The sequence below is a fragment of the Melozone crissalis genome, unplaced genomic scaffold (assembly GCF_028551555.1).
Source record: "Melozone crissalis strain CALT ecotype California unplaced genomic scaffold, PUWL_Pcris_2 ptg000007l_1, whole genome shotgun sequence".
NCBI lineage: Eukaryota > Metazoa > Chordata > Aves > Passeriformes > Passerellidae > Melozone > Melozone crissalis.
Window position 1 is genome coordinate 19,962,024 of NW_026535785.1, and position 14,376 is coordinate 19,976,399.

Here is a 14,376-nt window from a genome sequence, read left to right on the forward strand (position 1 = left end):
TTCTTGTTTACTGTTCAGGCTGTGGATGACGGACTCTAAACAGAGGAGCAGCATTGCTTTAAAGAATGGGTGGGTTGAGATGAGGAGGAAAGCTGATGGGGGCAGGTTTACTCCTATTGTGACTATTATTAGGGCGAAATGATTTGATGTGGAGAAAGCCGTGTTTAATACAGTTCTCTCCGAGGCCTCATGTGCCGGCAAACGGAGCGGAGGGGTCCCCAAGAGCGGCACAGCGAAGGGCGGGGACGGCGTTGGTGCACACGGGGTGGGTGCGAGTGAGAGGGGAAGATCCAGGTGCTACCGACATTGCCGGCTTCGAGCCTCCAGCAGTGCAGGGCTGCTCCCAGCCAGGGCTGAGGGAAGCAAAGGCGCGGCCGTGGCCAGCACACGGCCCACCCTCGGCACCGCAGCGGCGGCCGCTCCTCAGGGCAAGGCACGGCAGGACCCGCCCCGCGCGTGCGCAGCGGGAGCAGCGGCCATGGCGCGGCCGGGCCGGGCCGGCCTCAAGGAGCAGCGCTACGACCGCCAGCTCAGGTACCGCGGGCGGGCACGGACCGGCACCGCCCGGCACGGACCGGCTCCGACCGAGCGGGGAGCGGGGCCGCGCGTCCGGCGGCCCGCGGAGGGCACGGGCCCGCTCGGCGCCGCGCCGGGGACAGGCCCCCGGGGCCGCGGGGAGCAGGAGCTGTGTCCGACCGCCGGGGCCGTGAGGGCTCTGCCGGCACACGGACAGTAGATATGCAATAAGTTAACAGGATATATCTGGGGAATATATATATATATATATGCATACATAATCTTAAGTGTATACGCAAAGGGGGGGATGGAGATACATAAAAGTATATATCTACGTAGGTACTCATGTACGTTTTTATATAAGATATATAAATTATTTGTACAATGTTTGTTGTATAAGTATATAATATATAAATATATAAATATGTATATTCTAAATATTGATATTATGTATATCTCTCTGTCTATATATGAATGTATAAAGGGGTGTGCTGAAAAGACGGAGCCAGGCTCTGCTGCGGGCCCAGTCATGGCCCCAGAGCCACGGGCAGGGCCTGAGCCCAGGAGCTGCCCCTGCCCATGCCCAGAGCTCCTGCCCTGGCAGTGCCCAGCCCTGAGCAGATGGTGCACAGAGGCTGAGCAGGCTCCTGCCTGGGGACACTGCAGAGCCACACGGACACACTGCTGTGCCCTGGGCTCTGGGATGGCCCTGCTGGAGCAGGGAGGTGCCACCACAGCAGCCCCTGTGGGCCCCTCCAGGCTGAGCCATTCTTGGGTTCTGTGAAAGGGCAGAAAAGATCCGAGTTACCAGGGAGGGGTATCAGCACCGGAGTTAGCGCTGGCTGTCTGCAGTGCAGCTGTTAAGTTTCCACAAAGAGCCGCTGGAGAGGGTCCTGTGGAGGGCACAGAGAGGATTTGGGGTCTGGAGCACCTCTGGTGAGGAGAGTCTGCTGGGACCTGGACCTGGCTGGCCCAAAGAGAAAACTGAGAGGGGATCTCATCAATGCATAGAAATGTCTCAAAAGTGGGTGTAAGAGGGTGGGCCAAGACTTTTGAGTGATGCCTAGCAGCAGGACAAAGAGCAATGGCCATAAGCTAAAACACAACAAAATTCATGCCAACATGAGAAGAATTTGTTTTCCTGGAGGGGGCAGAGCCCTGGAGCTGATGCCCAGGGAGGCTGTGGAATCTCCCTCTCTGGGACATTGCAAACCCACCTGGACATGTTCCTGTGTCACCTGCTCTAGGTGACCCTGCCTGGGCAGGGCTTGGACTGGGTGACCTCCAGGGCTCCCTTCCAACCCCAAAAATTCTGTGAGTTACTGCCCCAGTGAAATCAGCAGGATGTGTGACCCAGGACTGTCCCAGCCAGACCTCAGCCTCAGTGCTGTTCTCTAGGGGTCTGAAGTACCAGACTCAGCAAGACTGATTTCTGTCTCCTGTGTGTTTCAGTGTCTTGTACGAGAAATTTTTAAAAATACATATAAAATTCCATTATTTATTGTAAAAGTTAGGAAAAACAGAACAGGACAAAATTTGAACAAGGACTGCTTTAACCCATGCTGGTTTTTAACCAGTTAAAGTATGTTCCAGGAGAAAGAGGTGTGTGCATGCATCTGGTGTAAAGTTGGAGAAAATGAGATGTCAGGGAAACTCTCTTTGGAAAGTCTCAGTTTTCACAGCAAGTTCCTTTAAGGATCTTTATTTTGGTTAGTGCTGTTTAGGTCCTCAGCAGTGAATGGACAGTAGCATGCCAGCCCTCCATTTGTCTTTTTTTGTTGTTGTTGTTGTTATTTTATTTTATTGGCTGTGCAATCTGAAGTTCAATAGCTTCATTGCCTTTTGGTTTCCCTCCCAATGCAGACTGTGGGGTGATCATGGCCAAGAAGCATTGGAATCTGCCCATGTTTGTGTGATAAATGCAACAGCAACAGGAACTGAAATACTCAAAAACTTGGTGCTGCCAGGTCAGTAGATATTTCTTCTGTCTCTTCTTTGTGATCTATCTGACAGCTTAATGATGCCAAGTTATTCACAGGAGGTTTTTTCCCCCCAAAGGTATTGGTTCGTTTACAATTGTCGATGGGAATCGAGTCTCTGGAGAAGATGTTGGAAATAAGTAGGTTTTTTATTGATTTCAGTTACAAATTGACAAGTGACAGAGTTTCATGGGTAGTTCCATCTCTATATTGGCTAAGAAGCCCTGTAAGATTCTTTTGAATGCCACTCTGTGTTTCTCCAGGTCTTCTGTGGGTTTGGGGGTTGGTGACAAACAGCATGCACAGTCATTTTGACATTAGTTGCTAAATTATTTTACTTGCTGGGTTTGGACCTTAGAGGTCTGTTTGCTCCACATGTAAGTTTATAAGGACAATGCTCTAGTCAATATAAAAATATTGAAAGTTAACTTGTTTGATGTAGGCTTGAGCTCTGACAGTGCTAGTGTTTCAGTGTGGTTCAGGATATTTTCCCTAATTCTGGTGATGCAGATGACTTAATTTTCATTAGTCATTGTGCAACTGTGACTGATAGGCATTTATTAGCTTTCATAGCTTTGAAAGGCTCTGTGCAGCAGGGGAAAAGGTAAGAAAATGTCTGCAAATCCTGTAAAAATGATTTGAATACTGATTCTTGATCAAGTTCTGTTATGGTGTGCATAGATACCTACAGGGGTTATGTGAGGGGGAAGGAAATTCCATTATATGAGGAAAACAGTGCTAGTGAGTCTTTGATTAGCCTGGTGAGAAAGAGCCTGGAGTATGAGCCTGTCTTCTAGAGAAGTTTGGCATGTTCTGGATTTCACATTTATAGCTTGAGAATTGAAAAACTTTCTTAAGAAACTGTTTCTGAGGAGAATACAACAGTAGTGAGAAAAAGCAGATTTAAAGGGAAAAGTGGTTTGTTGTGCATGAGAGCAGCATATTCTGCAGAACAAACTGTAACTTCAGTGTTGTTTTTTCTTCAGAATAAAAATTCACCTGTAATTTTCTCTTGCCTCTTTTTCAGTTTCTTTTTACAAAAAAGCCATATTGGTCAGGTAAGGAGTTAATAACTGTCAGTTTCTGTGTATTGAAAGCATGGAAGTGTTGAGTATTTAAACATGGTATTATGAATAATGCTAAAAGCTATATGTGTATGGGTTAAAGTCTGTTTATTCTTTAACAGAATTCCCATGTTTATTGTAGTTGCTCATGAGTGAGAAGATAAACTCAATTGTGGCAAGATTGAATAGAAAAAAATGAAGAGTTTATGATTAAAATCTATGGAAGGATGAGGTATAAGACCATTGTGGTTGAAGGAGTAAAGCTAAGAGTAGAGAGGGAAATGGGGAAAAAATACCACAAAAACAGAGAGTACAAGAGGCATAGATAACTCCTGGATATTCTGTAATGAATCTGGAAATTAGGAAATAGCTGTCTTACAGTTTGTCTTTTTAAAATGATATTACAGAAAATGCTCTCAAACAGTGTCTGCTATTATGGGATGCATTTTTGCTTCAGATGAGCAAGGCTTGAAGTAAGGAGCCTTAGCTTATAAATGAACTTTGTTGTAAGGTATTTTCTGGGGTTGTTTTGTTGGCATTGGTTGGTGTGGCATTGTTAGCATGTGGCATTATGTAGTACTCATCCACTGTGTAAACTACATTTCATTCTGATTGCTCTGAAACAGAGTCGTGCCCAGAGTGCCATGGAGCTATTGCAGGAATTGAATAGTGATGTTTCTGGAAACTTTGTTGAAGAGGTTTGTCTTCCTAAATTAGTACTATGTGTGTATTAAACAGTGTGATAAAAATGTGAAATAACAGCTCTGTGCTGCTTTGTGATGTTGCAGTTTAAATAGATTCAGGATAAAACAGCATTTGAGAAAGATAAATCATTTGTATGTATTTCAAACAAAAAGTCACTTCATGTATTTCAAACACTATTTTGTAACTTCATCTTAATTTTATAACTTTCACTTAGCACATCATATTCAGCAGACTTGCTCTGTACTCAGAAATTGTCAGTGTTCCCTAACATATATTTCCCCCCTGTTTAGAGTCCAGAAAAGCTTTTAGACAACGACCCTTCCTTTTTTAATCGGTTTAACTTAGTGGTAGCAACACAACTGCCAGAAAGGTAAGAATTACCTAAGATTGAATTACCTGCTTTCATTCAGTTTAAAAGCAAGTTTTTATATATATATGTGTGTGTGTGTGTGTGCATTTATGCACAGGCACTTCCTTGCAGAAAAACTTAAACAGAACAGAACTCTGTCATTGTGAAGGAAAATTACAGCCAGTGATGGCATTTTCTGGAGACCTTTATGCTCCTCTGATGGGAATTGCCTCTGCTTGAAGTTAGGACTCTGCAACACATGGATCTAATCCTTTATTTCTAACTAACAACTCATTGAAGCTTTTTATTTGATACTTGGAGCATTTGGGAGGGTGGGATGAGACATAAGTAAGATAATGGATGAATATTTTTCCAACTCACTGTAAATTCCTGTATGAAATTGATCACCTTACGTGTTTAGGATCATGATGATATTAGAAAAGTTTTCTGAGAGGACTCTTTCACAGAGTAACTGGTGCAGGAGTTAACTTTATAGTTAAATGTTGTATTCTGTAGATCTGAAGAAAGCATGTTTTTCCTTCCAGTACATTGTTGCGCCTGGCTGAAGTTCTCTGGAATTCCAGCATTCCTCTGCTGGTCTGCAGGACCTATGGACTGGTTGGTTACATGAGAGTCGTGATTAAAGAACATACAGGTTAGAGGTTTGCTGAGGTAAAGACTTCCTGGAAGGTTTAAAGCTTCAATAATTTATGTCACTTTGGGGTTATTTGTTTGTCTTTTTTCATCTTGTCACACATTTAGTGTTTGTTAAGTCTTAGGTAGTTTGCATTCTTTTAGGAATGCATGGGGATTATGGACTGCAACAAATAGTAAAATTGGGATTATCCTGACATTATAGGTTACACAGAACTCTTACTTTGAGAATCAAGCACTGAAAGTAGCAGGTGATCCTGTGTTTGTGTAGCTCTGTTTTGAAGGCCAGACATAATGCTGAGAAATGAGTTGTGATGTTTATTCACAGTTGTTGAATCTCACCCTGACAATATGTTAGAAGATTTGAGACTGGACAGACCATTTCCAGAGCTGACAGAACACGTTCAGGATTACGACTTGGAGCATATGGACAAAAAGGTTGGTGTGGTTTGCAGTGTGCTCCCCAGGACAGATGCAGATACACAGTGCAGGGATCCTGTGAAAATGGCTCTTGGCAGATGACTCTGGTGCCAAGTCTCATCTGAACAGAACCAACTCTAGAATCAGTCACGAGGAACTATTTTTGCCTCTGCTCCAAATGTTCCAGTCTATTTAAATCTTAAGCAGGTGGGGGTCTTAGGAATCAATGAGTATTCTTGGACAACTTGATCTTTTGCTAGATTATCCCCTCACACCCTCTTTTGAATTTGTTTTTTAATTTTTTTAGTTAATCTACTGTTGCAGAGCTTTGCACCGTGGGTGGTTGTGCATGGCATAAGTTTCACTCCAGAAAAATATTGGAGAACTTGGCTCACCCTTTTTTAAATAAAGTAATAATAATTTGATAATTTCTTTTATAGTACTTAAAGAACATTTTGGCTGAATCAAAATCTGGAACATGTCGTGTGTCTTTGGAGTAGTGGAAAGGATATTTGGAGATTACATTAAAAATAGGTTTTTAATTTGTTTCCTATTTTTTATCTTTTCTCAATCTGACAAAGATTTCTCCACTGTTCAATTACAGGACCACAGCCACACCCCATGGATTGTGATTGTAGCCAAGTATCTCACAAAATGGTTCAATGAGGTATGTTGCAAAACTGTATTATTACTGTTATTGGTCTGTCTTTTCTGAAGCAGTTAATTCTTTTTGCTGTGTGTGACATTAAAAAAAAGGTGGAGTCATAAAAAAATTACTAACTGAAATACAAGTGAATGTGTGAGCAGTGACAGACTCCTGGAGTTCAGCAGTCTGAGCTTAGTAGTAGGCATTTTAAGGACAAAAATCTCTTTATGTTTTTTACATTTAGAAAAGTGAACAGTTGCCTAAGAATTACAAAGAGAAAGAAGCCTTCAAAGAACTGATTCGGCAAGGTAATCCATGTCCCAGGATTATTCCACAAGGTGGCACCTGAAAAGTAATCCTTAGTTCTCTCAAGTTTAATTTAGGAAAGATATGCTGGTATATACTGATTCTTCTGCTAAATTATTGCTTTGTACAGGTGGATCTTAAGATGCCAGACTTGCTTATAAATGTTTGTTGTCATTGTTTTATCCTGTCTAAGATCCAGAGTGTGATTTGGGTGGGAGCAAAGGCCTTATGATAAAATTCTGTTTAAAATGTTATAAAGAGGAAAGCAAATGGCTTTGGACACTAGAATTGTTATTCTGCATGTATTTGGTGTGTCCACTGACCCATCAGACACTTGGTAATCATTCACCTCTGCATGGCCAGGTTCTGTAGCACTGACTGCACTGTGACCAGTGTGGGAATGGCTTCATTTTGCAGGGTGCTAAAACTCATGTGGCATTTTTAAGACCTATATTGTCTTAAATTATTGTAGAAAAACACCATTGACTGAATTTTTGGTATTTCTTTACTTGAAGATGGCCTGTGGGCAAGTTTGAAGAGGTCCTCATCCCCAAGCTGTGATAAGGAGCAGATCTGGTCCATAGTAATTACCTTTGGTTATGTCAGATTTTTAGTGGAGGCCCTTTCTTGGGCTGGCTTGATCTGTGGATGCATAAGTATTTGCCAAATTTGATCCAAAAACCCCAGCAAAACATGACTGGCATGGGAAGGAGAGTTGAATTGTTAATTTAGTGCCTATGAAGCTTCATTATATCCTTCTTACGCAAAAAACCCAGTGCTTTTGTGCTGAGGAATCTCTACTTAGCATTACAGGAAAATGAATCATATGCAGAATTTAGATGAAGTTAGCTTTATAATTACATCTGATATTTTTTCTTGTGATTTATTTTTCATTTTTTGCTGGTAGCTGATAGGCCACAAATGCAATACAAATACATCCACAGCCAGTCTGCTCTGTTGGTAAGACATAAATGATGAGATGTAATTCAAACAGTTGTGTGTTTTAATTGTTTTTTTTTTTCAATAAGGTATCTTAAAGAATGAAAATGGCACCCCAGAAGATGAGGAAAACTTTGAGGAAGCTATAAAAAATGTGAATACAGCGTTAAATCGTACAGAGGTAAAATAAATATTTCTGTGATAAAACTGAAGCAATTTCAACTGCCTCATTTTCTCAGAATATAGTATTCAGTTTTAGGACAGAAATTCCATCTGTAACATTTGTATTTAGCTAAAACAGGATTAGTACAATGTTAGAACTGCAGTTGTGTAGTTAAATAGACCTAGACTAGCTGGAAATGTAGCTTATGGAAATTCTCTTACTCCCTTGCTCTTGCAAGAAATCTGCATTTCCCTCCTGCAGACTTGAATTCAAGTCTAGAATGAGTCAGCAGCCAGAGTGCATCAGTGAGTTCTTGTCTGGCTTCTACAGTTCAGTGTGTAAAAAACTCTGAAGGCCTTGGTACAATTGCAAGGATTTAGCAGTGAGAGGTGTGGCTGATGCCAATTTAAATACAAGTGTGAGGGAAACTGAGAGCACTTACTGAAATTGTGCTGTATTGAAGCCAGGGGCTGTACTAGTTACTCTCCATAGAACTGAAAGGCTTCATGTGACTCCTGATACAATAAATTCACTTCTTTCCTCTTCAAGAAACTTACTACAAAATTCCCTTCATAAACTGGTCAAGCTTAAAAGCATTAGAAGTGATGTTTTCATTGTTTCTTAAATAATCCTGACCTCATAACATGTGGTTCAAAATTAAGCTCTGATTTCTTTAGTTTCTCATCTGGGGTAAACTGCAAAGGCTACATGGGGCAAAAGCACATTCTGTAATTCTTCTTAGATGATGTTCTTTTGTTTTGAACTGTGCTGATCCTTGCTTGGATGGTCATGTTAAGTCTCCCAAAAAGCAGCAGGTAAAACTTAGTGCTGTCATCCAAGCCACTACAAGACACAGCCCAGAATATTAATATTTATTTGGGTTTGTGCCAGACTGACCTGCAGCAGTTAAGGATTCTGACTAACACACTGACTTTTGTAGCCCCATTCTCCTTCCCTGGCCTTTTGGCTGCTCTGCCCCACCAGGCAGGGTGGGCAGTTACTGCTGCAGTTCTTTAAATCTTCTCTGTCAAAGATGGAAGTCAGATGAGATTTTGTTTGTGACATTGATCTTGCTCAGAAGCATTGCCTTGCTCTTGGGCAGGGCTGCTGTTTGACTGTGTAGGATTCAGAGATTTGCTGTGAAACTCTGAGGTCACTTGGAGTTGGCTCACCTATGTACTGAGAGATGAGATAATTCAAGAAATCAAAAGTCAAAGAATTTCCAACCCAATTTATTTATTTTCATAGATTCCAAGAGGCATTGAAGAGCTTTTTAATGATGACTGCTGCCTAAAACTAACGGAGCAGGTATGAGTAGTTAAGGGTAAGACTTAAATGGAGAAAAAGCGTTGTATATAACATCTGTGTACATGGCTGTCTCTTGTGCTTTTGTAGTCATCTTCCTTCTGGATTTTGGTTCGAGCTTTAAAGGAATTTGTGGCAAATGAAGGGCAAGGAAGCTTGCCTCTCCGGGGCACCATTCCTGATATGATGGCAGACTCCAGTAAATTCATCAAATTGCAAAATGTGTAAGTAGACAACTCCTTGAGGGAGCTCACTACCATTCATGTGGCTTGTATTTTGTCTTTATAATGTGAAACAAACAACAAAAAAAAAGATTGCCTTCAATGTGGAGTTGATGGCTTTCTGTTGTAATTATTTACTTCTTCATTATTACCAGATACCGTGAAAAAGCAAAGAAGGATGCTGCTGCTGTGGGGAGCCATGCTGCTAAATTGTTACAGTCCCTGGGCAAGGTGAGTGCAAACCTATGGCCATTCTTTTAATGCAATTAAGTATCTGTGAAGTGTCTGCTTTATTTATTAATTTCGTTTGATCGTATAAAAGTAAAATGCATACAGGGATATACTCTTTACAATTTAAGACAGGGTGGTTTTTTTGGTACATTAGTAACTAGTTATTTCACAATAAATATATTAATATATATGTGAAAGCAGGAATTCTCTGGCCATTGTGTGTACTGGAATGAGTATATTCTCTCTTTTAGGCACCTGAGTCTATTTCAGAGAGAGAATTGAAATTGTTCTGTGAGTATGCTTGGATTCTGTTCTGGGTTTATGCAAATGATCAAATAATCAAAAACTTTTGAATAATCATGTAGTTATTAAGCAGTAAGTCAGTATTTGAATTTTTTAAGAAAGTACTAAGTGGTTTGCATCCCTCATTTTCAGGAGAAGTAGCAGATGTTCAGCATCTCTCAGGAGTGAGTCTGTAAAGGTTGGCTTTAAAATTATGTATCTTTTCACTCCAAACAACAGGGAGCAGCTGCCCTCTGCTTTCTGTGATGAGTACCTGAGCACTCTTGCTCATGCTGGGGTACTGGTTTCAGTGTGGGCTCTGCAGACTTGAGGTAGTCTGAAAAGCTGTAACTCAGCTGATGGCCCTTCAGGCTGTGTCTGTCCTGGATGTGTACAGGTCTCCAGCAGCAGCCTGACTGAGCTCCTCAGAGCTGCAAAGCTCCCCTGTAAGCACAGAGCCAACAGCATGCTGCCCTGCATTGGTAAAAGCATTTGGGAGCCTCCCAGTTGCTCCTTTTTCAGCGCTGGGTTGTAATTGCACCTTGGGTCGATCCATAGCAATGATACTGGAAAAGGACCTTTTCCAGCTCATAGCTGTGCTGTTAAAATACTAATTGAGAACATGTGAGGCAGTGTTAGATGTAGTGGAAGATGGAAAGAGCCATGTTGGTTAGCATTCAAAAACACATAATCACGGGGGATTATATGCTGTGCTTTTTATTAAGAGCTCTGGGTGTCAGGGGTATATTCAACCCAAATCTGATTCCGACCATACATCCAAGATGATCATGTTTTCATGTACTCTATCGTTATATAACTTTCATGTTAATTATTAAATTTATATTGTTCTATTGTATACATAGATTTAGCCCCCCTCTGAATTTCCAACATAGTTTCTCATTATTCTTCTTATGGTTGTATAATAATTATATTTCATTACTAAACTATCATCACATCTAACAATTATATCATTTATCATACTGCTTACGCAGGTGCAGTTGATCTGGGAAAACACAAAGCCTAACATTTTAGATTCTATCTTTTAACTTTTTCCAGGGCTCCACTATCATGTTGATTTGCAGCCTGGAAGAGGGAAACCTGGTGGCTGTGACTGATGAATTGCTGTGTGTAGCTGTTACATTAACCACAGAGAGGATACATAGATATTCCACATGAGCAGGGAGGATTTCCCTAAAACCCTCCTGACCCTAGACCTAAAGGGAGTTAAACAGGCTTTTATTACTGCAAGCTGAGAAGAAGCAGGGAGGTGTTGAATGAAACGCTGTTAGGTTGTGCCTTTCCCGTGTCCCATGGCAGTGGGACAGAGCTGTAGTGAGGGTGGCACTGACGGGGCGATGTCTCCTTGTCCCCGTGCAGGCAGCAACGCCGCCTTCCTGCGCGTGGTGCGCTGCCGCTCGCTGGCCGAGGAGCACAGCCCCAACTCCTGCAGCAGGGATGCCATCAGTAAGTACTGCATTTCAAACTTGCAATGGCTTGGTGAGGAAAACAAAATGTAAGCTACATGTTCTGTTGCATTATGCAGTTTCATCATTTGCAATGTCACAAAGTCTTCAGTGAATTAAAATAAATTCTTAGTGTAAGGAATATGTCTCTCAACTACAGTTGTGGAGATTTAGGTCTAGAATGTTGAATTCAATTTGATTTTGACATTTCAAAAGTGACCTTAGAGGTTGATGCATATTTCAGCTTTTGTTTTCTTGTGGATTTTACTTGTAGTACTCTGTAAATAAAACAATGGGTTTTTTTCAAACTTCTCTTTTCTGTATGTCAGTTATTTCTGACAGAGCTGAAAAGGTGCTTTGACTTGACCAAATAAAATAAATATCTTGACCCCTTTCAGCTTATCTCTTTAGGATGTGAACTAACAAACTAGTTACTTGATATTGCTTTTTGCTTTTTATATTGCCTTTTTTTTGTTGTTGTTGAGCCAGATATAAGTAGCAGCTAGTATTTACAAAGACTACTGTGCTGTGTGGTAAGGGATTTAAGACCTGTTTTGTAATTACAGTCATTACAGATAATACTTAAAGCATGTATTTCAAATCCTAAAATTATAACTAAGGAATACCCATTTAAAGCACCTGCCAGAATTGAAATGTGAGTTTCTTCACTGAATAGTTTACATTAAATACATAAAATATGGTTTTGTCAGAAACTTTGGAGGCAAAATTGTGTATCTGACAGCTGTTTGATTAAGGTTCTGTCATAGGTTGCATTCATTAAGGTTTCTTTCTACTGCAGATTTACTATTTTCAGGCAATTCAAAACATTGCTTTTTCCATTCTGTCTGCACCAGCTAACCAGTTCTCTTGCTGTTTTCAGTTTCCCATATGGATAACCCTGACAGTGAAATAGTGCTGTACTTGATGCTGAGGGCTGTCAATAGGTTTTACAAGCAGCATGGCAGATACCCAGGTATGTTAATACCAGTTCTTCACATCATCAAAAAAAAAATGAAGTCCAATAGCTACTGTAGTTCAAGTTATAAACTGCAAAAACATTAGTTGTGGTTTTGTTTCCACAGTAATACAGCTTTAGGAATATGAAAATTAGAGGTTTTTTCTCTTCAGGAACTTAAAAAATGTATCTGAATTGGTATCATTAATGGGTTGTTTGGACTATGAATCAGTTCAGCTATGCAGTAATTTGTCTATCATAAGAAGCATCAACAGAATATTCAATTACTATTTGTCTAGTACTAATAACACAGTAATTGGCTTAGAAACTTTAGGAAAACAAAATATTTGGGCTGCCATTTAAACCCATTAGCTTTGACTGTGATGTTACAGTTGTGTGATGAAACAGTTGATGAGTTGATTTATTTTCCAGGTGTCTACAACTACCAGGTGGAAGATGATATCGGAAAGCTAAAATCATGCCTTACTGGTTTCCTCCAAGAACATGGGCTGTCTGTAGTGGTGAAAGATGACTATGTGCAGGAGTTGTAAGTGATGTTTTTGAGGTGTGGCTTTGTTGGTAGAGCTGCTGGGCTGTTTGTGACTGTTCCTTTCCTGTGCAGTTGTCGCTACGGAGCTGCCGAGCCTCACGCTGTTGCTGCCTTCATGGGAGGTAAGGGTGACATCCAGGGCCACACAAACAGCCTGCTCAGCCACAACTCTGCTGCCTTAGTGACTCTCGACTCCCAGAGCAAAGGCTGCAGCCACAGATAGCAGTAGGGCACAATCCCCCCCTTCATTCTCCAGATGTGACCTCTTGCAGTACGTATAGAGTAAGTGAATGCACCAAGGGTTATAATCAGTAAAATAAATAAACTTCAAAAAAAATCAACTCTTCAAGCTTAAAAATGTGTTAAGAAGTGAAATGCTGGAAAGAGGCTTAATTTTTTTAAAAGGAAAGTGATAATTATAGTAAATTTAAAATTAGTGCAGTATATATCTTCTTTTAACATAGTACACATATGTTAGAGATCTATGAAATATCAGCAGCCTTGGATTCTTACCTTCATTTGACCTGCAGATATATTTTAATGGATGCCCCAAATTGATACATCAATTCGCTTACCTTCTTTATTTGGCTTCATGCAGTGCTGAAGATTTTGTATTATATTCTGCATATGTAGGAATTTTTTTCTGATAAAGCAAAATTTGGTATACATAAAGGTAATTTCTGAAGAAGGTACAGAATGTTTCTTACTACAGGAAAACTCAGAGGGAACACACTGAAGTGACCCTTCAGTTTATTTTGCAGTTAAATTTTACTTTTTTTTTTTTTTTAATTCAGCTTCTCTGATGAGAGAGGTTGCAACTTGCATGGGTCTGTCTGCTCACCCAATTTTATTCTGTGTGTCTGTACATGGAGAGAAAGTGTATGCAAAGCTAACTTTTGAAGTAGTAGCTTTCTGATCTTCTTTTATAGTGGGAAGTACTGAAGGGCATTTTTGCCTCCTGGGACATTTATCAGGCACTTCTGAAATAATTCCAGTATAGGGACTTCTAGATAAGTAATATTATTTTACTGTTGTTTAAATATGACCTGCTAACTGCCTTCTGTTTTTTCTTCTCTTTTGCAGGAGCTGCTGCACAGGAAGTAATCAAAGTCATTACAGGGCAGTTTGTAATTTTTAATAACACCTTTATTTACAGTGGAATGTCACAGACTTCAGCAACTTTCCAGCTGTAGGATAAGCTCTTGACTTCGATGCCTCCAGACGCTGCTGCTGTATTTACAGAACTGTAAATACTGTGATGTTCTACCACTGACTGGACTGTTCTGTTCTGTATGACCTGCCAATTAAAGTTTCTTTATTTGTAATTATCTTCTTTTTGTTGTTATTGTTTCCTGAGGACAAATAAAATCCATATTATATCTGGACAATTCTTTAAAATTTAGAATTTTTTGTCTCACCTCTGAAAGAAAAAGGCAGTAACTGGTTTTGGCAGGGTAAGTTGCATTTGCAAATTGGCTCACCTTGTTGGCAGCAGAACTGCATTTTTTCTCATCAAAGCTGCTCATCAGCTTGAGTGGGGAGAAGGCACAAAAGGATGAGAGAGGCTGGTAGAGCTCTGATGGTTTGAGGATCCAATGGTGCAAAGAGCTGGAAGGTGAAATACCTTT

General features: G+C 40.6%; 1 protein-coding gene across 1 annotated transcript; it reads left to right on the forward strand.

The window, feature by feature from the left end:
* Positions 1 to 445: 445 nt before the first annotated feature.
* NAE1 (NEDD8 activating enzyme E1 subunit 1) lies at positions 446 to 14,078 on the forward strand. Its single transcript, XM_054269400.1, has 20 exons — positions 446 to 534; positions 2,380 to 2,483; positions 2,575 to 2,635; positions 3,523 to 3,553; positions 4,186 to 4,257; positions 4,555 to 4,634; positions 5,159 to 5,268; positions 5,596 to 5,705; positions 6,292 to 6,354; positions 6,578 to 6,641; positions 7,668 to 7,759; positions 8,990 to 9,049; positions 9,137 to 9,270; positions 9,423 to 9,498; positions 9,750 to 9,789; positions 11,158 to 11,244; positions 12,124 to 12,216; positions 12,631 to 12,745; positions 12,821 to 12,870; positions 13,832 to 14,078. Exons 1-20 carry the CDS (start codon positions 479 to 481, stop codon positions 13,939 to 13,941), a joined length of 1,608 nt encoding a protein of 535 aa, XP_054125375.1. The 5' UTR covers positions 446 to 478; the 3' UTR covers positions 13,942 to 14,078.
* The last annotated feature ends 298 nt before the right edge of the window (positions 14,079 to 14,376 follow it).

Coding starts and splice junctions, on each gene's coding strand:
- NAE1 (XM_054269400.1), top strand. CDS start 479: ATGGCGCGGCCGGGCCGGGCCGGCCTCAAGGAGCAGCGCTACGACCGC. Junction 5,706..6,291: donor TGGAGCATATGGACAAAAAG/GTTGGTGTGGTT, acceptor GTTCAATTACAG/GACCACAGCCACACCCCATG. Junction 9,790..11,157: donor GAGAGAATTGAAATTGTTCT/GTGAGTATGCTT, acceptor GTCCCCGTGCAG/GCAGCAACGCCGCCTTCCTG.